Source organism: Ictalurus punctatus, chromosome 26 (genome assembly GCF_001660625.3).
Source record: "Ictalurus punctatus breed USDA103 chromosome 26, Coco_2.0, whole genome shotgun sequence".
NCBI lineage: Eukaryota > Metazoa > Chordata > Actinopteri > Siluriformes > Ictaluridae > Ictalurus > Ictalurus punctatus.
The window spans coordinates 19,939,893-19,963,423 of NC_030441.2; the positions used below are offsets into that span (position 1 = coordinate 19,939,893).

Consider the following 23,531-nt stretch of genomic DNA (forward strand, 5'->3'; position numbering starts at 1 on the left):
GACAGAAAAAAATGCATTCTAATCATATTTTATTTCTCTTTGCATTTAAAATGTATTTACATATTATTTATAACATTAAGTATTCATGTGTTTTCTGAATGTATGTATTTATATTACATCGGTTTATACGCAGAATACCCACTTTTAAAAGACACACACACACACACACACACACACACACACACACACCATTAAAATAAATATGACTTCATTACATGACAAACAGTAAATTGCGATTTTGCAAGAATAATTTTTAATTGATATGAACACGTTTAGCTCAAACTACAGCACTGGATTGTCCACTGGGTGTCGCTGGTGTTTGTTGTCAGCAGGGTGTGTTTACTTTTAGGAGTTTTGCACACTCTTGGGGGGTTTTTGAGCTTTCAGTAGTTGGGTTTTAGTCGAGTTTTTCATTTTCCTTGAGTCTTGAAGCAGCAGTGTGGGGTTTTCACCTGCATCTTTATTCCTGTTCACCTACACACACACACACACACACACACACACACACACACACACACACACACACACAGGGTGTATTGTTGAGGTGTCTTTGACTGATTTAAAATGAAGTCACTAAAGCAGACTTGTTCAGAAGTTGTGTAATAACAGACCCTCCTGGTTTCTGTGATCGCAGAAATCAAGCAGCAATAATAACACTGACATTAATATTAGATCAGATTTAAACCCCAGTGCAGTCTCTCTTCCACTCATCACCACAATAATATAATACTCCCTTCACACCTGTGCAGTGTTGGAGTTACAGGATTTAAAGCATTAGTGATGAAATCTAAAGGAGAATTCGAGTTTAAACTGTAAAGGAACATTAACTACAGGATTTCGGGAAGTGATGCAACTTGCAGTGTGTGTGTGTGTGTGTGTAAATAGTTGTGCACACTCATCACAGTGGTGTTTGTTGGTAAATGAGACCTTTTAGCTGTACTCATGTTCATCACACGTGAATGTAAGACCGCTTTGGTTGAATGCGCGTTCTGATGACGTCACGTGACGCGTCTCGGACAGAATCTGCGGTAATTTTGGAAAAATTGCAGCTCCTTCATTTTGCGTTCATTTCTGCGATCGCAAAATGATGAAATCCTGGAGGTTGTGTTATATACACTGTTAATTTCATCACAGGAAATCATTCTTCATCATCATCATCATCATGTGTCAGTAGTGACACATGATGTGTCAAATTCCCCCTGTTCTTACTGCTGAAGACCTGTGAGACTTTCTGTTGAAGATAATTTCCCATCATTACTGTTAGTGATCATAAATCACAGACTACTGAACAGTTGAGAGTATAAAATCATAAATACTGTATTTGCAATACTGACCTGCATAAAGAGCTACTGCGTGTACATTTGACTGAAAATGGAATTAATGTACCGTACATTTAGAATCCTTTTTACCACTAAATAATTACTGGCTGACCTTTGCACAGCGCTGCACAGTGTGTATATGCATATATGTATGAATTGTATTTCGTTATAGATTTTATGAATTCCACATTAGCAAAAAAAAATAAAAGAAAAAGGCACGAGTGTGCCAGTCAGAGGAACTGCAGCGGATTCTCCAGGACGCTCAGTAAAAGTTATCAGCAGCAAATTTCATTATAAAACTAAACGAGTGTACCTGAGAATACTTTTTTCCCCTTAGGAAAAGGATCGTCACTCCACATACTGACTTTGTTTAGTTTATTAATATTTACTACTCTCTATAAGATTTTGTAAAATGTAGAAACATTTAATTATTTTGAAGGCATCTTTGCTTTACACCATTTCTTTGTATGTGTCAATGTAAAAACTTGTGTGTAATGTATACAGCCGTGATAAAATAAGTACACCCAGTGGTAATTGTTGGCTATTTTGACATATTTGGACAACAAACATTCGATCATCTTTGAAACAGTACCTATTAATACAGCTCATAAACCTGAACAAAACCACAAGCCAAACACCTCTATCTTTGATTCGTCTGTCCAGAGCACATTATTCCAAAAGTCCTGGTCTTTGCCTGTATGCTCATTGACAAACTGTGGTCTTGCAAAGGCTTTTTCCTGACACGCCTCCCACGCAGGTCGAATCTGTGCAATCTCTTTCTGATTGTAGAAGCATGCACGTAGACACACACAAGTTGCAAGACTTACTGCAGATCCCATGATGAAATTTTGGGGTTCTTGGAGACTTCTTTTTGCATCAGACGGTCTGATCTTGGGCTGAATTTGCTGGGACGGCCGGTCCTGGACTAATTGTCAGTCGTTTGAAATTTGTAGATGATGTTCCTTACAGTGGAATGATGTATTTCAGATAATTCTGAGATCTTTTTAAACCCCTTGCCAGACTCATAGGCGTCCACGGCCTTTTCTGAATGCCTTACAGAACTCTTTAGATCTTGGCATGATGACACCACACACCTCAATAACAAAGGGAACTCCAGACACTAGATATGAGAGGGGTATAAATAAGACCGGTTCCATCTGCACTCCCTGAGCAGGTTCTAATCACTGGAACCTGATCTTTAACACCTGATTCTAATTATATGGATTTGAAGATAAATGTAGGGGTGTACTTACTTTTTCCCATGTGACTGATCTATTTTTGTTAAATTGTGAAAATTACTACATGATGTCAACTTCATGTATTTGACAGTGTATCACCTTTATTAGTAGGCACCGTTTCAAAGAGGATCAAATGTTTGCTTTTAAAAATGTAAAAAAATAAAATAAGCCATTTCCATGGGGTGTACTTATTTTTTCACATGACCTTATATGTAGGTAACAATTTATGCATGTAATGTAAATATATACATTCCCCTCTGAAAGTATAAGAATGGCACAGTCAATAAGCTGAAGAGATTTGTGTTCGAGCTCAAACCCCGTGGAGGACGTTGGTGATGTCACAGTCTGATGTTTCTGGGTTTTTCTCTTCACAGCTCTCATAACGTTTCTATCATCAGATGTTTTCCTTGGCCAACCCGTTCAGCATCTGTTGCTCAATACACCAGCAGTTTCTTTCTTTTGCAGGCCATTTCAAATCATCATGCCGTCAATGCCAAATATTTCTGCAATGATAGATTAACTCAACACGGCTTGATTTTCTCCCATAGACAGCTCTCTGATCTTCATGTTGGTTTATTCTTTTTAATAACAAATGCAGTGCAAATGCACAGGTGAAACCTTGGGCTCAAACCAAGAGTAGACGTTCAGAGCTATTTATTCTTTAAACAATCAAATTAACAAGACACACCTGGGTAACAAAACATTTTTGATGACTTGAAAAACAGGTGCACTCAAAAAAGATGTCATGTTCCAAATTGCACATCTAGATATAAAAATATCAGGAAATCTGATAGTTCAGAATCTGAAGTTCAGATCTATCGTCTCATTCATCATTTGATCTCAAACACAAATGTCTTCAGTGTACAGCAAAAACAATAATTACCCTTGCTGTTCCAATACTTTCAGAGGGGACTGTACATACGTGTGTATATGTAGGTTACAGTACGGATGTACTGTATACGAGACATCTTTTTAAATCACAAACTAATTTTATCACTCCAGTTTTGTGTCACTTTTCCACCACCATCCAGTAGATGGCACCACAGCCAATCCGAGGTTGCTCGAGCGGACCGATAACCAGGTGTGCGACAGCTCAACACTTCCTTTCTTCACAAATTCTCCCTCCTACAGTTATTTGCAGGAAACTGCCCCTGAGCGTATTTTTTTATATAATGAGGCCCAGGTGGAGTTGAAAAGGAGAAACGCACACAGAGCGTTTGAGTAATGCACTTCAATCTTCCCTACGGTCAAATCCAAACCTGTGAGCAATTTATCTTGCAAATAAAGTACATAAATATGGTCATTACTCAAACACACACGCTGAATGTTTTTAAAGCTTTTAATATTTGTACAGCGTGAACCCACGAAGCAAAACACCACAAAAAGCACAAACACCCAACATTTGAGTAACACAGATTCTCTCGTAAGCAAATGTCTAATGAAGAGAAGAAAACCTTATCGTTGAGGGAGACGTTTGTTTAACGTTTATGGACGGAGTCTCCAGTGTCAGCGCTTGGAGACTGTTACAGGAAAATAATGAACTTTGGGGTGGTAACAGTAGCTCCGTTTCATCGCACCAGCCCTGGATTATCATGTAGAAACCTTCACGTGATCTGTATTACTCAAATCCCAACCAGAAAAAGCATGTCAGTTTCACTTTTGGTTTCTCACACAGCAAAGTTGCTCTTTTATGCTGACAAGATTAACAATGTAACCTGTTATTCGGGTGAATATTTAGGTCTTTACAAAAGAGTTGTATTTTTATCAGCGTAAAAGTGCTAACTTCTACACACATGGTTCCAATACTGTTTCTGTCGCGCCCTCGTCAACAAACCGTTCACCACACACACTCGGAAACCGGGTCGCTGATGAATTTCCTCACGTTTACACACTCTGTACAGTCGGATCATACCAATGGCTTCATAACGGTCCATAATTCGAAAGGAAAAAAAAAAAAGAAAAAAAAGAAAAGTTTGTTAATCAAATTTGCTAGCTAGCTTTTATATATAACCTGACGATTAGCAGATTTGCAAACTAGCTAGCAAGCAAACTCGAACTAACGGCTTCATCAGAAATTTAACTTAATACAGACTTGATAACTAGCTGAAAAAACATTTACTGGTTTGCTATTTTTACTAAGAGACATAATTAGCTAGCTAGCAAGTTAATTCACTAGCCACGAAATGCAACAGCATCATTAGACACTGTGTAATGTTTAGAGTTTATAAATATACACAATATGCTACATTTCCTAAATAACAGAATTGCTTACTAAATAGAACACACACACAAAAAAAGTCTGCTAACTCATCATTGTAATCAGTCAGCAGTTTGTTCTAACGGCTGTTACACTAGCCGGCTAATTATCTAGCTGTGTAAGAACAGTGACGCCGTTCCATCGGGACGAACTAAACCAGTGTTAGACTGTAGAAATGTTCTGGTTTATAATTATAGAAAATGTTTGTCAGCAATTTTAAAAAGGAAACTGTGTCAGATTAGAGCAAAGCCTTCTGGGTAAAGTTTACATTACTGTCGAGTGTCAATCTTATCAAGCCAGACTGCAATGGAATTCAGAAGTGTTTTGTAAGCGAGAGGAAGAGGACGAGGGGCACGTTAAAACCAGCATCGGGACCGAGACACGGCAAAGCGTGGAGACGGACACGATCGAACCATCTCCGATCTCCGAACGCTCAGCCGCTAACAAGCAGTGAGCAAAGAGACGGAGAGAAGCAGCTTGTTCCAGCGAGTTTATTTCTGATTTAAAAAAAACTGGAGCATTTCCATCTGAGTACAAAAATAATTCAATAAAATAAAAACAAATCATAAACAGCTAAACCACAAAGAAGTCAAATTATAAAGCATTAGTAATGTAGCGGTGTACATGAGAACATGGCTGCTTTGGAGCACATACTGAGGACGAGGATTGCTGTCTCTCTCTCTCACCCCCCAACACCCCCCCCACCCCCCACACACACACACCTGTTCTTAACGTCACAGATGGTAATAAAATCAGAAAGCAAATACCGCTGATGCAGAAAGTACAACAGCAATATGGTGCAGTGTCTATAGTGACCTTTGACCTGTAGCGCAGTGGTATTGGTGTGTACATGTATGTGTGTGTGTGTTTGTATTTGTTTATATATAAGGAATCTGCTTACAAGTCAACTATCACAAGGACAACAATCTTATTTCTTCAAAGGACAGGAAATGATCAAATGTCAAATGAAAGCTGCTGTTGGTGCATGAGATAAATGTGTGTGTTTGTGTGGGTGTGTGCGCGCGTGTGTGTGTGTTTGTGTGGGTGTGTGTGCGTGTATGTGTGGTGTGTTTGTGTGGGTGTGTGTGCGTGTATGTGTGGTGTGTGTGTGCGCATGTGCCGGCAGAAAACGGTGGCCAGTCAGCGAAACGCAAGAATTCGCCACAAGTTTGCGTGACGCTGAAACGGTTTCCACCCGCGCACTGAAGGAGGGATGTGTAAATAGTTGTGATTAGTGTACACACAAGTCTGAGTCACGTACAGACCCCGGCACTGCACACTCGGAGACCGATGCACATCTGTTCAACAAGCAGTGGAGGGGGGGCGATATGCTAACAACATGCTAAGGGTCAGTTAGCTGTATACACTCGCACACACTCACACACACTCACACACACTCACACACACTCACGTACAGAGACATACACACGCTCTAACGTCCCCGCTACATTCAAATCGTAGCCATGTGCAGATAATCAGTTCTACAATATCGTACGTTTCTGATGTGAACTGAGCTTCGTATAAAGTTTCTCATTTGAAATACAGAGGCATCAGATCAGGACGAGGAAATTCCGTAAATCTCGACATGAACGATTAAACGTGGCCTCATATCTAAAACTGCAATAATACTGCGAATACACTGCGGAAAAAATGACAGCGAAGCTTTAAAAAAGAAAAGAAAAAGACGACTGTATTCTACAACAGCGTGTAAAGAAACTCCACACACTCGTCAGCTTTACATTATTGTGCATTTATAGGTAATAATGAGCTGCCGGAGCTCTCAGGGTTCACTCTGAGACCTGTGCGTGTTTTAATCATTATACTTTCTGAGGGGCTTCTCAAATACCGACATTATGGGAACTCCAGACTTTCTGAATGAAATATTGACCATTAATGTTAAACGTTTGGTCGCCGTGATACTCGAAGACATTTTTACGATACCATGACGTATTTCGGTATTTAGTATAGGAGGTTTCGCAAAGTAAAACTCCCATACGGAAAGAAAGGATCCCATACAAAAAAGATCGAATCCTGTGGATGCGACAGCCATCCATGTCTGGAAGTCCAACAGTGTGGGAGGGGTATACTCGCCCTCCCTGTCAATCACGGGCATGTGTGTGCTCATGGAGGAACACACTCCGCCCTCTTCCTCATGCGAGTGTGTTACCTGCCCTGTGGAGAAGCATGAGCAGCAGCTCGAAAAGTTGGCTTCACATGTCTGAGGAAGCACATGACCGCCTTCTCCTGCTCTGATTGGTAGCTATCGTTTCAGGTGGGTGGGACTTGACCATGATTACATTAGGGGAGAAACTCGGGGAACAAATGAACTACTTAACGAGGAAAAGACGAACGATATGCACAATGTTCTCAAAACGCATCCTGAGGGTAATAAACTCCGGCATCGATTCATGTCTTGGTATCGACCGCCTACTCCAAAACAAATAAATCATACCCAACTGTAAAGACGATTATCTGCACATGACTACAATCATCTCACATAACAGACAGGTGCTACGCTTCTTCAAACAACGCTCCAAACCCAGACTTCTTATTACAGTTACTGAGGAGTACATCACATTTAAAGCTTACATGTGCCTTTTTAATAATAAAGTTTGAAGTACTCGCCCGTTTCAGGTTTATGTAAAAAAACAGCAAATTCACGTAGATCTTTAAAGGACTACAAAAAAAGAATGAGAAAACTGTACAAAAAGCTAGATAACGAATAAAGTCTAAATAATGAATAAATCATCAGAAGTGACCAACTTCAATCAGGTCTGATCTTCACCCACACATGAGGATGAAACACAGGAATATTTACACACTACCCACGAGTCTCCAACTCTGGCGGCCTTCTCCGCATCACATGATCAAGAAAAGGAAGAGGAGAATATTACACAATTCTTCGTGAGTGATTTAAAAAAAAACAGCGGAATGAAGGAACAGGCCGAACGTTGCGTGATTAATATGAATTTGTGTTATTTTTATATTATTTGGGGAAATAAATCCCAACTGCTGATACACACAAAAAACTAGCAATGCCCCTTAATCTAGATAAACAAGCAGCACGGGGAAATCAGACGGAATTTTGGAGTCTGGGAAAATCTAACATGGCTCACAGTTTTAAGACCTTTTTCCTCAGCTTTTTTTTTTTTTTTTTTTTAGGTTCTACAGACCACAGGTGATTAATAACCTAACTAGAATATTCCATCTAGCTTTCCCTATTTGTCCAGAAGTGCTGGTCTTACACAACCAGTGACATTTCAGAACAACGTTAGCCCATTTTTCCTGACATGACCGTTGGTCCCGATCGGTTTATTGGACTACTCTTGGTTGTTAAGATAGGGTGAAGGTGATTTTAAGCTCAGTGTGATGCTATAGCGCTGATAAAACAATAAAAACAGCCAAAATAGCTAACATGGCTAACACTCTTACTGTTTTCCACCATACGGGTAACACAAAAAAATTATTTATTTATTTTTTTGCACCTACTAGCATTTTAGCTTTTTGGGGTCACAGTAAATCATGACAGGACCACGGCTAAAAAATGAAAACTGTTGAACTCATTTGTCCTGAGCATGCTAGGTCCTAGCATTTAGCAGGTTGACGGACAGGTTTCTAGTGAATTTGAGAGCACCTTGCCGTCGATGTTATATGGTGTATCAATATTATTATTCATTGCATGTCTGAACTGGTGGTTTTGTTTGCTTTAAAATGCAGTTTTGTGCCACTAGGATGTTATTCAGAAAGTTTTATTAGGTTAATATTAAATTTAATAATAATAATAATAATAATAATAATAATAATAATAATAATAATAATAATAATATGGCTATTAAAGGACCTGTTCAGGTAGGGAGACGTTCGGAATGGCGAGTACAGATTAAATGTTAAACTGGCGGGACCGTGACTACATTTCGGAGGTTCTTACGGAGAAGGTGGTTTGTGTTTTAAAGGTGGCGCTGGTGTGTTTATAATAACACGCACTACTGCGTGATTACCGGCTTGAGCCCTTCAGCTTCTTGGTGGATTTGCGCTCGGACTGGTGCGTGATTTCGGATCCGTTGGAGTCAGTCTGTACCTCTTGGGTGAGCGTGTTGAAGTGGACATCAGCATGCTGGCCCATCTGTCCTCGCCGGAAACACAGCCAGCACAGGATGCGCTTAAATGTGTTCCGCATGTCCTGGTCACGGTACGAGTAGATGATGGGGTTCATCATTGAATTTAACTCTGCCAGGATCATGACGAACTTCTCTACAGTGAGCACGCCGCAATTACATTTCACACCGTCCAGCAGCAGCAGCACCAGACCCGGAGTCCAGCACACCACAAAACACCCTGAGACACAGACAAGAAGGTGCGAGTTAACAACACGGACTTACAGCATTAACACTTTATCCCATCTCTCACACACTGACACACCAGAGCTGCAACTTCACCAGAGCTGCAACTTCACCAGAGCTGCAACTTCACCAGAGCTGCAACTTCACCAGAGCTGCAACTTCACCAGAGCTGCAGTAACTTTACTTTTCCTGACAACTTTATCACAGAGGAGTTCACACTTCTTTACTGTTTCTCACCAACACCACACACTGATCTTATCTCTTATTAATGTCAGAAGAGAGGGAATAGAGAGAGAGGGAATAGAGAGAGAATAGAGAGAGGGGGAATAGAGAGAGGGATGATGAGGGAATGAGTGCTTATAGCTGCCATCACGCAGGTGAGAACAGGAACTAACTTGTTTAAATGACTGTTCACAACATTCAAGGCAACTATAAAAGGATAAAAAGTATGCCGCCATTCTTTAATTGAAACTGTGGGGAAACTGCTGTAGTTGAAGAGGAATAAAGCACTTCCAGGTCATGTTGTTCTGGGAAACTAATCCACTTCACGCTGTAACAGTAACGCCGCTTCCCCACACCACGCTGTCCATGATTACTGTCCTACTACAGCACATGTTTAAAACTCGGCAGGAAGTGATGTTCCATGGTGTGCCCTTCTTCTTCGTTGGTTTATTGGCATGTTGCAGTGTGACAGCATGCATCTGACCAGACATGAATATTGACTGATTAGGGGCGGAGTTTATCATCAGATTACTGACGGTGAGGAGGAATTATCAGATTATTGAGCATGGAAAACGTCTGAATGTGGAAATGTACAAGAATTTCAGGTAGTGTGTGTTCTGTCGGGACATGCATCCATCTGATCAGGAGTGCACCAGTTTCCTCAAACACACACAAAGGAATGCATAGGAAGGATAGACAGAGTGTGTGTGTGTGTGTGTGTGTGTGTGTGTGTGGGCAGGAATGAAATAGAGAAATGGTGTAAGGCTGGATAAGCAAGTCATGACAAGCCCAAAACAGCTCAGCACTCCTGCCCTTATTGTGTGTGTGTGTGTGTGTGTGTGTGTGTTTCACAATGTAGCTAGGCTGTAAACATGTTCCAGGTGAAGGGGCAGTAAGAAAGGTCTTCCTGAATCCCTGTAATAAAGGAGTGTAAACTAAACACACACTACACTCCAGCGCAGCAGGGTGTCGGGGGAGGAGAAGAAGAAAAAGGAGAGGTATTTTGTAAGCCAAGAAAAACCAAGCCACAATTTATCTACATTCCTACAGATGAGTGATTTAGACCGGTCTCCAACTGCTCTGAGATTTAATCTGATCTCTGATTGATCGGATAGATCAGTCTCGGACTGGTTGGAGATTTTGGACTGAGATTCTGACCGGTCTCTCATGGGTAAGAGGTTTAGTTTAATACATCATGTGACTTATTTAGAGCCTTTAAGGGGGTCTTCAGTTGTTCCTCTGGGGCAGACGGTGCAGAAAGAACTGTAGGGGGCGAGGGTGAGATGGAAAACGCCTAAAGTAAATATTTAAATGAGCATTTCAGACCCGACAACATTTGCATATTGTGAGATGTCTCAAAAAACTGGGAAGAGGGGCTCATGAGGAAAAGTATGAATACGTCTGCTCTGGAGGAACCACTAAAGGCTCTTTGTAGAACCCTAGAACAGTGTTTCCCTAACAAAAAGGGTTGCAAACAGAACCCTATTTGGCAAACTAAGAACCGTTAATTACTCAATGAATCCTTAAAAGAATACCTTCAAAAACTGTATTACCCCGTTATGTGCTGTCGAAGTGCATAATGTATGTTACCCAGAATAACAAAGATGGTCCTCATCAGGTTCTCCACGGTCTCTTTGTGTTTGTTCTGCACCGTATGTTGGCTCATGCGCTGGCTCTTGTGCCGGACGTAGATGAAGATGCGGGTATAGACCAGCACCATGACACTGAAGGACAGCAGGTTGAGCACAGCCCAGAACACCAAGTAGGTGCGGCTGTACATGGGTGCCATCTTGGAGCAGTTACCAGTGTCGCAGAGGCAGTTCCAGCCCATGCTGGGGATCAGACCCATGAGCACAGCAACTGTCCAGATGCCCAGAATCAGCAGGACCACCCGCGTGTTGGTCATCTTACTGTGGAGCTGCATGGTGAAGATGGTCTGGTGTCTTTCTAAAGCGATGGCCATCAGGTTGATGACCGATGCAGTTAGACTCGTATCAATCAGACCCTGCAGGACCAAAGCTTCATTTTCAGATCACAATAATCCATCAGATTGTTTTTTAGTGAGAGTTTTAGACTGGTCTCATGTTTTAGATATATGGTGCGTTCGAGTCTTGTCGGAAAGATCGCATTTACGAGTTGACCGCAAATGAACGTCACCACGAAGTCGCCGTCACGAGCAGAGAAACGCCTCGAGTTGGAGGCGTGTCAGTAAGAAAACGTGGTGGAATCAATGGATGCCACGTCTGTTGTTGACTAAATTTGTTGAAAGCCAATTTCCTGCACAAAATACGATAGCATTGGTCAATTACAATATAATGTGTAACGATAAAGTTTACAGTGGCTTCATGAACTGATTTAAAAACATTGAAAAAATTAAAATAAAAAAAAGCTACACACACCTGAAGCACATTCTTCTTACAAGTAGAGTTAAAATCCCTTGCTGTATTTTTTGTAGTTAGTTAAGAGAAAGGTACACCGCCATCTTGTTCCGACCGAAGTGACATGAACGTACCTGACGTCGTAATTATGACTTCCCAACTGGAAAATACGAACTTCCCAGGAAGACTTGAACGCACAGTTAGACTGGTCTCTTGCTGGTCAGAGATTTAGACTGGACTCTGATGGGCTAGAGATTAATGAAGTGGACTGATGATATGGTGAATGTTGGAAATGAACGCTTCAGGAGGCTACTGAACTTAAGAGCACGGCTGATAGATGGTAAATAGTGTGTGTGTGTGTGTGTGTGTGTGTGTGTGTGTACCTGTCTGAGGAACCACTGGTACACAGTGAGTTTAGCAGTCCAGGGCCCAGTGTGGAACATCAGGTGCATGTAGGAGATCCCGGCGAACAGGTCGGCCGCCGCCAGGTTCCCCAGCAGGTAGTAGATGGGGTAATGGAAGCGTCGGTTCATAAAGATGGCAGCCATGACCAGGATGTTAGTCACAATGATGAAGCAGCTCACAATCAGTCCCAGAGTCACCACGGCATAATCCTTTGGACGCCAATCTTTCGAGATAAGCTTCTGGGTCAAGTTGTAGTAATCCTCAACTGTATAATTGGGACACGCAGGGGAAGTGGCCACTGTCGCTGTGATGACAGCGGCCATGTTGGATTCCGCTCTCCCAGAGGACGGGACGAGGCAGGGATGGAGGATGGACGGTGTCGTGTGATCGGCTGGGTGTGGGGTCTGTGGCGTGTTGATCGATCACACCTGATAGGTGAAAGGGATGATGGGCAGTGGAGTGGTGAGAGTCATGGAGCTTCAGGTCGCACGGTTCTCCACAGATAAAACCAAACAAAGCAGATACTCTTCTAGCCTGGACAGAAAAATCCAAAAATATCTAAATTAAAACTCCATATTTAATAACAATATCTGGAGAGAACCCATTATAAAATCATTAAAATGGCAAAACTGATAAAAACCATTAGAACCGAGAGGAAAAAAGTACGTACGTGTTTAATATTAGTTTAAGTAAAGCAGTCTGAATAATAAATCTAACTGCACTAAAATCAGACATTACTGACAAATTAAATCCTACTACAGCTGTTCGTAATATAACTCCACAACAACGACATCACCAGATTTAAACTATGAATAAGCGAGGTATGGGATTTAAAAATCAAGAGAAGTAGCTTTTCTTTAGTAACATGATCCTGTTTTTGTGTTTTTTTGCCATGATACTGTGAGCGTGAACACTGCTCGGTGCCTTTCCTTCCCTGAGAGCGCTCACTACTCCCCTGATGGACGATCTCTAGCTGGGCTTAGTCACGTGGACGAGAACGAAAACAAAAAACCAGCACGTTGATGATATTCTATCGCTCTGCGTCTCAGTCTCAGATTGCGTCTTACTTATTCTCATGACCAGGTTTAATCGCTTACCTCAGAGCAAGTAAACGCCAACACACTGGAACTTCAGAGCCCTAACCATGCATTGCACCATGTCTTCATGTGGAGTTTCTCCACTTAGAAAAACACTACGGATTCCACGATACCAGTTACACAACGAAGGTGCAGGACGTGAATAGCGATACGACCGCGTTATTAATATCCTCACCATGAATGACGTGAGCGTTCCAAGAGGGTTCGTGGACGCTGCTTCCACTTGTTCCTTGTGAAATACTTTTAGTTTTGCGTATCGCGTCAAAAGTATGGTGATGTGAAGGTTTCACCGTATCGCCCGCCCCTGACCTCGAAGCCGTCTGCAGTTTATTTCTAACTAACGAACCACCAGAAGTCCGTCGAGCCCTGACGCAAGCGACGCCGCTGTCCGACCTTCACGGCGGAGGTTTCGTAAAACCTCTTTCCCCTCCCTTACAGATATTCAACAGTGTCCGATATGTGAGCTGCCTTTTTAACCCAGCTGGAGATCTGGAGCAGCTACGACATGCTGAAAAACTAATTATACACCATGTTCTCTGTACTCCAAACACAATGGAAACTGTAATGGTCCCTGTGGACCACTACTGGTAATTTGTTGTTGTTTCTAATGGTGGAATATTCTGTTCTGTTTCGCAGATGGTTTGTAATGGCGTTTGTAGTGGAGACCATTAGAATTTCTGTCATGGTTTTGTTTGGATAACAGCAGAACTAATTATATTTACAGATAACTGCAGAATTCTGGTGTCATGCTTTTCTTCTTTATTGTAGCGAATATCTCACGCCAGTGTAACTTATACGACCTACAATGGATTTTTATTTTTATTTTTAAGTGATGAGCATACCAAAGTATGATGATTGATTTTTTTTTTTTTTTAAAGCTGTGACTGAAGGAACGTGATGTTGACGCTACTGTTTAGATTCAACACTAAAGAACTGTTTTCTGGCTCCAAAGCGCCTGAACAAGAGAACCCAACGTGGCTCGTGCTGAAAGAGTGACCGAGTGACCGGTTAGCTTCCGTCCACTAGAAGTGTGTGTGTGTGTGTGTGTGTGTGTGTGTGTGTGTGTGTGTGTGTGTATTGATTTTGGAGCTGTAAAGTCTTATGAATATGAATGTATTGGGGTTTTGTTTGTGTGTTTATACACTGGACACTTGTTTCATTCTGAGGTGTGTTGATTTGTGTGTGCATGTTCATTATTTTGATGTGTGTGTGTGTGATTCAGAATCAGAGCCGTGATTACTGCGGACACACACACATCATTTACAGTGTCTACTACACACCCAAACACCACACACACACACACACACTTCACACCTTCTGTTTCACTCACACAGTTTAGATGCAGCTTGTGCAACACGATAAACAAGTGACTTGTTTTTAGTTCCACTAAATGTCTAGAACACAGATCTGTTCATCACGGCTCCTTCCACTGACATAGAAATCTCGTTACATGGACATGTTTACTTTCTGCTGAAATAATACATGATACACAGCAGACAGATGCTGAGACGGGCAGTGAGCAGAGGAGAGAGACCGGTGGAGAGGAGCAGGACAGAGAGACCGGAGGAGAGGAGCAGGACAGAGAGACCGGTGGAGAGGAGCAGGACAGAGAGACCGGTGGAGAGGAGCAGGACAGAGAGACCGGTGGAGAGGAGCAGGACAGAGAGACCGGTGGAGGAGAGAGAGAGATTTGTTGCCACCTGTGTGAAAAGCCTGACACAGTTTAATGATCCCAGTGATTAACTGGGTGAGGCCTCCCTCCTCCTCCTCATCAGTCAGTATTGTATTGTAGTTATTTTTATGTGACACAACAAAAGAACATCCACATTCATTCCATGTAAACAAAGCTAACTATTCCAGGTGGCATGTGTGATGAGATGTGCGGTGATACGTCACTCTCAACAGCTCAGTACCCACAGAGAGAGAGAGAGAGAGAGAGAGAGAGAGAGAGAGAGAGAGAGAACAGAAAGTGAGAGAGAGATCAGAGATTATTTATTTACACACACACACACACACACACAGTGGGGAAATAAATATTAAACGCGTGAACATTTGTGTCAGTAAATATATTTCCAATAAGGTTATTCACATGAAGTTTTCACCAGACATCAGTATTAACTCAAGAAATCTAGAGATATAAAGAATTCACAACATTAAAGTGCATAAATAAAGTTATGTGTAATAAAGTGGAATGACCCGGGAGAAAAGTATTGAACACGCTAACTGAACTGTATTTAATACTTAGTGGGGAAGCCTTTGTTTGTAATGACGCTCCAGGACACTTCCTGTATGAAGAAATTAATGATCCGCAGTATTCAGGTGTGATTTTGGTTCATTCTTCTAAACATATTGTCTTTAAATCTTGTTCAGTTGGATTCGAGTCAGGTGATCGAGCGGTCCATTCTAACCCCCCTGAAATAACTTTATGGCAGATGGCATTAATGCTAATGCTAACCTGACATTCATGCTAGCAAGTGACAGATCATTTTCTATTGAGTCGTGATTCTGTGCGTCAGTGATTTGGAAAGGACACTCCCACCACACACACACACACACACACACACACACACACACACACACACACACACACACACACTCAGCTGGTAAACAGGTTTATCTGGTTCAGTGTGTCCAAGAGTATTTCCACACACACGTAAGAATAAATCACACTATAAAAGTAGAGTAGTGTATAAAACTAGCCTAGTGTATAAAACTAGCCTAGTGTATAAAAGTAAGAGTAGTGCATAAAACTAGAGTAGTGTATAAAACTAGCCTAATGTATAAAAGTAGTGTATAAAACTAGCCTAATGTATAAAACTAGAGTAGTGTATAAAACTAGAGTAGTGTATAAAACTAGAGTAGTGTATAAAACTAGCCTAATGTATAAAACTAGCCTAGTGTATAAAAGTAGAGTAGTGTATAAAACTAGAGTAGTGTATAAAACTAGCCTAGTGTATAAAACTAGAGTAGTGTATAAAACTAGAGTAGTGTATAAAACTAGAGTAGTGTATAAAACTAGCCTAGTGTATAAAACTAGCCTAGTGTATAAAAGTAGAGTAGTGTATAAAACTAGCCTAGTGTATAAAACTAGCCTAGTGTATAAAAGTAGAGTAGTGTATAAAAGTAGAGTAGTGTATAAAACTAGCCTAATGTATAAAACTAGCCTAGTGTATAAAACTAGCCTAATGTATAAAACTAGCCTAGTGTATAAAACTAGCCTAGTGTATAAAAGTAGAGTAGTGTATAAAACTAGAGTAGTGTATAAAACTAGCCTAATGTATAAAACTAGAGTAGTGTATAAAACTAGCCTAGTGTATAAAAGTAGAGTAGTGTATAAAACTAGCCTAATGTATAAAACTAGCCTAGTGTATAAAACTAGCCTAGTGTATAAAACTAGCCTAGTGTATAAAACTAGCCTAATGTATAAAAGTGGTGTATAAAACTAGCCTAATGTATAAAAGTAGAGTAGTGTATAAAACTAGAGTAGTGTATAAAACTAGCCTAATGTATAAAAGTAGAGTAGTGCATAAAAGTAGAGTAGTGTATAAAACTAGCCTAGTGTATAAAACTAGCCTAGTGTATAAAACTAGCCTAGTGTATAAAACTAGCCTAGTGTATAAAAGTAGAGTAGTGTATAAAACTAGAGTAGTGTATAAAACTAGCCTAGTGTATAAAAGTAGAGTAGTGTATAAAACTAGAGTAGTGTATAAAACTAGCCTAGTGTATAAAAGTAGAGTAGTGTATAAAAGTAGCCTAGTGTATAAAACTAGCCTAATGTATAAAAGTAGAGTAGTGCATAAAAGTAGAGTAGTGTATAAAACTAGCCTAATGTATAAAACTAGCCTAGTGTATAAAACTAGCCTAATGTATAAAACTAGCCTAGTGTATAAAAGTAGAGTAGTGCATAAAACTAGAGTAGTGTATAAAACTAGCCTAGTGTATAAAAGTAGAGTAGTGTATAAAACTAGAGTAGTGTATAAAACTAGCCTAGTGTATAAAAGTAGAGTAGTGTATAAAACTAGAGTAGTGTATAAAAGTAGCCTAGTGTATAAAAGTAGAGTAGTGTATAAAACTAGCCTAGAGATGACAATCTGAAGGATTTTAAAGGAAACAACAGAAATGATTCGATGGAACAATTAGAAATTGATAATAATTTAAAAAGAAGAAATAAGGACTGGTGTGTAAAAAATAATGAAGCAATATCACATGAGGAAGAGAGCTGCTGCAGTGAATATGAACAGGACCGTGACCGGGCTACAGGGACGAGGCCACGGGTAACCGCAGCCGCGCCGATATTCAGTACAACCGCTTGCTTCCACACTACACTTCTACAAACAAGGATTTAATATGGACTTCCTGACATTTCACATGCACTATGGCCAAATATTTCTGTTTATTTTTGCTCCAACAATGAAAATAGTTCCCAAAAAAAACCCTACAGCTGGATAGAGCCTTAGAACCGACTGCATGTTGTATGGTTCGACATAGAAACACACAATGTTCCCAGAGAGGAACGTGCTGAAGAACCCTCAGGAAACTCAAAGGCTTATGAAGTCTTATTTGCACTTGATTATATGTGAATTAAGAGAAATAAGGACTGTGTTAGCTCTTAAACTGGTGCCTACTTAGGCAGCCTCCTCCCAAACACAACACTTCCTGCCTTCACTTTTACCATCTCCATCAGAATCACTCATCTCCAATTAAAACCTCAGCTGATGTGTTCAGCCTGCATCACATTCTCCTTCTCCACACCACCACTCAGACACATCTCAAGCCACACACATCTGTCCTAGATACAAACCAGATGTGTAGTATACAGTGTTTCAGAAAGCACAACTCGTGTGTTACTAGAAACATTTAGTGGTGATGAAGTGATCATGGTGATCAGGAGACTCGTGGCCCGTAGCTGTATCCCAAACCATCAGAGGCTCCTCCTGACAGATAGTGTGTTATTCCTCACACACGGCTCCGGATCTGATTTAGGGCACAGCCACTGAGAGAAGAAAAATGGGGGATGTTCCAATTTCTGTGGCCCCTTCACCTTCCAGCACACTACAGCAAGTGGGAAAGCATCACGAACAGACAAGCTGTCTGTCTACCAATCCCTGTGTCTATCTGTCAGTATGCCTGTCTGCGTCCATCCAAACACCGGTCTATCCATCAGTTCATCCAGATTACCTACAGAATGTCTGTCTGTCCACGCACTCAGCTGTCTGTCTGTCTGTCTGCCCGTCCACGAACCCAGCTGTCTGTCTGTCTGCCCGTCCACGCAACCAGCTGTCTGTCTGTCTGTCTGTCTGCCTGTCCACGCACCCAGCTGTCTGCCCGTCCACGCCCTCAGCTGTCTGTCTGCCCGTCCACGCACTCAGCTGTCTGTCTGTCTGTCTGCCCGTCCACGCACCTAGCTGTCTGTCTGTCTGTCTGTCTGCCCGTCCACGCACCCAGCTGTCTGTCTGTCTGTCTGCCCATCCACGCACCCAGTTGTCTGTCTGCCCGTCCACGCACTCAGCTGTCTGTCTGTCTGTCTGCCCGTCCACGCACCCAGCTGTCTGTCTGTCTGTCTGCCCGTCCACGCACCCAGCTGTCTGTCTGTCTGTCTGCCCGTCCACGCACCCAGCTGTCTGTCTGTCTGTCTGCCCATCCACGCACCCAGTTGTCTGTCTGTCTACAACCAATCCATTTGTCAGTCTATCTGTCTATCTGTCATGTGCACGCCCTCTCTCACACAAATGTGCACACACATGTTGGAAAAAATTCTCTAGATCTGTTTCACTTGATCATTTCCTTCCTGTGAGCACAGAGAGGAAACCCTCTCACAAACACACACCACCCCAAGACCTGCTTGTGTGTGTGTGTGTGTGTGTGTGTGTGTGTGTGTGTGTGTGTCTTACAGATGTTACAGATCCTCTTCTGACAGTAACACTTGTTAGCATGTGATCATAAAACACAAATAACACACTTAATATGGTCAACTAGTGTGAACGAGGGGACATGTGCACACACAAATCACAGTGCAAAAGACCTTTGCGGTCGGTGTGTGTGTGTGTGTGTGTGTGTGTGTGTGAGAGAGCGAGAGGTGCACTGATTAAAAGGTTCTACTTGGCGTGATAAAGAATGACGCACATCCCCATAAAGGTTCTATGTAGAACCCTAGAACTGAAGAGGTTGCAAGTAGAAAACGCTCTTTAGGAAACTAGAACCATAAAAAGAAATCTTACTGAAATGTTTTAAGAGTTGTAAGTGTTCTTCTGTCAGTCTTCATAGAGCAGTCCATCTATCCGTCTGCTGATCTATTTACTTTTCTATCAGTTCACCCATGCACCTGTAGCTCACTCCACTATTTACCTCTCCATCTGACCGTCAGTCTGGCACGTTATTAACCCAGCAGTTTGTTTAATGTTCCATATGTTGAACTATCCATCCAACACCTCAACATCTCAACGTGGTGTCAGGGGAACCCCAGGAGTCCAGGAAGAAGAACCACAGAGATGCAGGAAATATTTACCAGACAGACGAGCAGACCGCTCTCTACCTCTGAGAAATACCACAAAACAATTCATAGCCTCTAAATAACCTGCCTACTTTCATTAGACTGCATGTTAAATAAATGTGAACTGAATGGATTTGTGGTGTTGTTTTTTTAAAAAAGTGAAACAGTGTGTGTGTGTGTGTGTGTGTGTGTGTGTGTGTGTGTGTGTGTGTGTGTGTGTTATCTGCACTGTAATTCAGTAATAAATGTAGAACTTGGACTGTTCCCAAGTCTCAGCTGTGTAAATCTCAACATACAATTAGCATTCAGCTAAAACAGCACAAAACTAACCATCCAAATCAATTCATTATAATATTACAGACATTCACTCCAGCGTGTCAAAATAAACCATTCACACTCTTTTATACTGACACTTACAAACTTTATCAACTTTACAAAAACACTATTACTGATGTTAAAATGGCTATTAACGATCTACAAGTATCATTATTATTATTATTAGAATTATTATTATTACTACTACATTATCTTCACTCAAGGTGACAATTACAGAAAACGAGTTATTTCTTTCTTTCTTTTGTAGATTAGAGGTCGAGAGAGTCGAGTCTGTACACGCACGCGCACAATCCTTTACAATTACATGAGAATAGAATAAAATAAAAATAATCTCTCCACTCACCCGCGTGTCTCATCTCTCCTGATCACTCCATGACCTTCCACAGAAACAAAAAATCACTAACTCCGCGTTTCACTTTCTCCTCGGGGTGTGTGGGTGTGTGTGTGTGTGTGTGTGTGTGTGAGAGAGAGAGAGAGAGAGAGAGAGAGAGAGTGTGTGTGTGTGTGTGTGTGTGTGTGTGTGTGAGTGAGAGAGAGAGAGAGAGAGAGAGAGAGAGTGTGTGTGTGTGTGTGTGTGTGTCAGATTACCTGAGCTAGAGGAAGTGAAGTTACAGGGCGCGGCACGTCTTTTCTTTCTTTATTACCTTCATAACAACACTGCTCGGTGTACACTTCCTCCACACGCCGCTGTTTCAGCTCTTATTTACTGCCTACGTGTGTGTTTCATTAAATAAAATAAACACTCATACACACATACGTCCCGCGCGAGGTAAAGTTGCGTTATGGCATTTAATTCAGGGGAATCACTAACCTGGTAACGCGCTGGAAGCCCCGCCCACCAAGCCATCTGATTGGACGCAAATTGAAAGTCCGTGCGCCAATGAGTGCGCGCTTGATTCCCCCGCGCAGCAGGTAGTCTGTGACGCATGCGCAACACGCAGCCCGACGTTCCAACGCCCTTTCACGGGTTGTTTTCTCTGTGGGATTTGAATGCGTGGATTTGCGTGTGTTTGACATTTAAAAAAAGAACCTGTAGGAGAATGCAAAGTGTCTGGATTTGAAAAAAGAACGAACAACCCCCAAGTGTTTTGTAAAATGTTTTGGGTGGATGCTGTTGGAGGATATTAGTACATGTAAATACTTGTTTTTAGTTTAGTTAAAACTAGCAGATCCCTTCCCCCTTTAAAAAAAAATAAAATAAAATAAAAAAATTTCAGCTAAAATATTTGTACCAAGTGTCAAGCTACACATAAAATCATCCCAAGACTTACAGAAATCTGCCTATGTATTTTTAAACTCTATTCATACATCGTTTCTTTAGTAACAGCTCATTCACAGGGACTTGTAGATCAGATGCGCCTCATAAATGGATTAAAAACATGACATGGTCAATATGGTGAACTTTTCTTAAAGTAAGCACACGTTTATGTAACATGTATGGAAGGAGTCTCCAGTGTCAGAGGTAAAGCTGTAACTTTACGTTTTCCAACATTTTCAGGACAGAAGAGTTTACGCTTCTTTTCGGTTTCTCGCTAACACGACAAGCTGAGATTTTTTTTGTCTTGAGAATAGAGAGAGGGATGGTGAGGGAACGAGTGTTTAGAGCTGCTACAACATAAGTGAGAACAGGAACTAACCTACTTCACTGATGATCCACAACATTAAAGGTAACTATAGTATGGCGTCATTCTTTAATATAATAAATTGTAATTGTTGGTAAATTTGTGGTGTAAGAGGAATAAAACGCTCGGGATGTACTGTTATAGGAAAATAATTCAGGATGGTATCAGTAATCAACGTTACTAGCAAGCACTAGCACATCAGGAACTAACTTGCTTCAGTGATGTTCCACAGCATCAACCTTACATGATAAAAAAGTATGATATGTTGATCATTAATGAATAACACACTTGGAGATGTGCTGTTATGGGAAAATGATCAACTTCAGGGTAATAACAGTAACTCTGCGTCATCACACCGCCCCTGCAGGGATCATTCCTATAGCACGCCCCCAAAGGTTTTATTCTATACGCAAAACCAGAGGTGAAGTACTCTACGCTCACACATTCCGTGTGTGTGTGTGTGTGTGTGTGTGTGTGTGTGTGTGTGTGTGTGTGTGTGTGTGTGTGTAATTGGGTCACGGAAAGTGCTAACATTTCTCAGTGGGTACTTTCATCTTTATTAACCCTGCATCCACACTGACAAACAACAGGTGATTGTTCTTTTTCTACATAAACTGTATGGCCAAAAGTATGTGCATCCCTGACCGTGTGTTTCTTCCCCAAACTGTTAGCACAAAGTTTAAACCATACGGTTATATAGAGTGTCTTTGTACAGTACACAGTAGCTTTAAAATTTCTCTTCACTGGATCTAAGAGGCCCAAACACTGTTCCTAATGTGCACAAAGTGAGCTCCATGAAGACACGGTGTGTGAAGGTTGGAAGAAGGTAGAACTCAAGTGTCCTGCACAGAACCCTGACCTCAACCCCACTGACTCATCACCTTTGGGATGAACTGGAACTGGAGCTTCCTCACATCAACATCATCACGCCCCAAAATCCCCACAGCCATGCCCCAAAATCTAGTGGACAGCCTTCCCAGAAGAGTGTCGAAGGGGGAATAAATCTGGAACGGGATTTTCAACAAGCACGTTCGTTATTTAATTTGTGTTTAACTAGTTAGCTTTAGCAGCTGTATATAACTACTTCTGTTTCTCAGGAGCGAGAGATCTTAATGATCTTGTTTATGGGGTATGCTACAAATAAGATCATTAAGATCTAATTATGCACATTAAATCACTTTAAAAGTACACTGTAATAACATTTCCAATTAAAAGACACACACACGTTAAATGTACAAACGATGTTCGATGACAGTGACATGCCCTGGATCAGGTTAGTGCGCTGCTGTTCCAGGAGTGAGGCAGCGTCTCCAATAGAATACACAAAAAGGGGGAAAACAGTGTGTTGTATTATTGTGTTAAATTCTAGGTCACATGGCCGTCTCTTATCTTGGTTTACAGCGAGCCGGACTCGGTGGAGTCACATGCTGTGAGACGATGTGCTGAAGTGAAGAACAGAGAGTTAAACACGGACAAACGGTATGAAGAGAGGCTGAGAGAGAGAGTACCGGTTTAGGTGACTTGAGAGACAGGTAGTGCAGGCAGTGAGTGTTTCAGCAAATGGAAACCACAATGGAAGGATGACAGTGAAAAGAAGATGGAAAGACGTTAAACGATGCAAAGACATGTGGAGGTTTCCATCTCAAATATTATTGGGGTGGCTGTGGTTCAGGTGGTAGAACAGATTTTCCACTAATTATGGAATGTGTGTGTGTGTGTGAATGAGAAACAGTATAAAGCACTTTGCAGAACCACTACGGTTAAAAGGAGTTATACAAGTGCAGACCATTTACTTAGCTAGCTTAACAACATTTTAATAATTGTCAG

The 23,531-nt window shown here is 41.4% G+C and overlaps 1 protein-coding gene across 3 annotated transcripts; it reads right to left on the reverse strand.

Moving 5' to 3' along the window:
- Positions 1 to 12: 12 nt before the first annotated feature.
- Positions 13 to 20,899, reverse strand: lpar2b (lysophosphatidic acid receptor 2b). Of its 3 annotated transcripts, XM_053676088.1 has the most exons (6): positions 20,671 to 20,899; positions 20,426 to 20,459; positions 12,138 to 12,693; positions 10,967 to 11,381; positions 8,893 to 9,149; positions 13 to 474 (listed from the first exon to the last, which is right to left on the reverse strand). In XM_053676088.1, exons 3-6 carry the CDS (start codon positions 12,480 to 12,482, stop codon positions 346 to 348), a joined length of 1,146 nt encoding a protein of 381 aa, XP_053532063.1. In that variant the 5' UTR covers positions 12,483 to 12,693; positions 20,426 to 20,459; positions 20,671 to 20,899; the 3' UTR covers positions 13 to 345. The 3 variants fall into 3 exon arrangements, with proteins under 3 accessions (XP_053532063.1, XP_017313176.1, XP_053532064.1); XM_017457687.3 differs by lacking the exon at positions 20,426 to 20,459; XM_053676089.1 differs by lacking the exon at positions 20,671 to 20,899 and having other exon boundaries at positions 335 to 474; positions 8,813 to 9,149; positions 20,426 to 20,619.
- Positions 20,900 to 23,531: the final 2,632 nt, after the last annotated feature.

Excerpts from the sequence above, each read along its gene's own strand:
- lpar2b (XM_017457687.3), bottom strand. The coding sequence starts at position 12,482 with ATGGCCGCTGTCATCACAGCGACAGTGGCCACTTCCCCTGCGTGTCCC. Across the intron at positions 11,382-12,137 it reads ACCAGTGGTTCCTCAGACAG|GGTCTGATTGATACGAGTCT; the intron begins GTACACACACAC and ends TTGGTCCTGCAG. Across the intron at positions 475-8,892 it reads TCAACACGCTCACCCAAGAG|GTGAACAGGAATAAAGATGC; the intron begins GTACAGACTGAC and ends GTGTGTGTGTAG.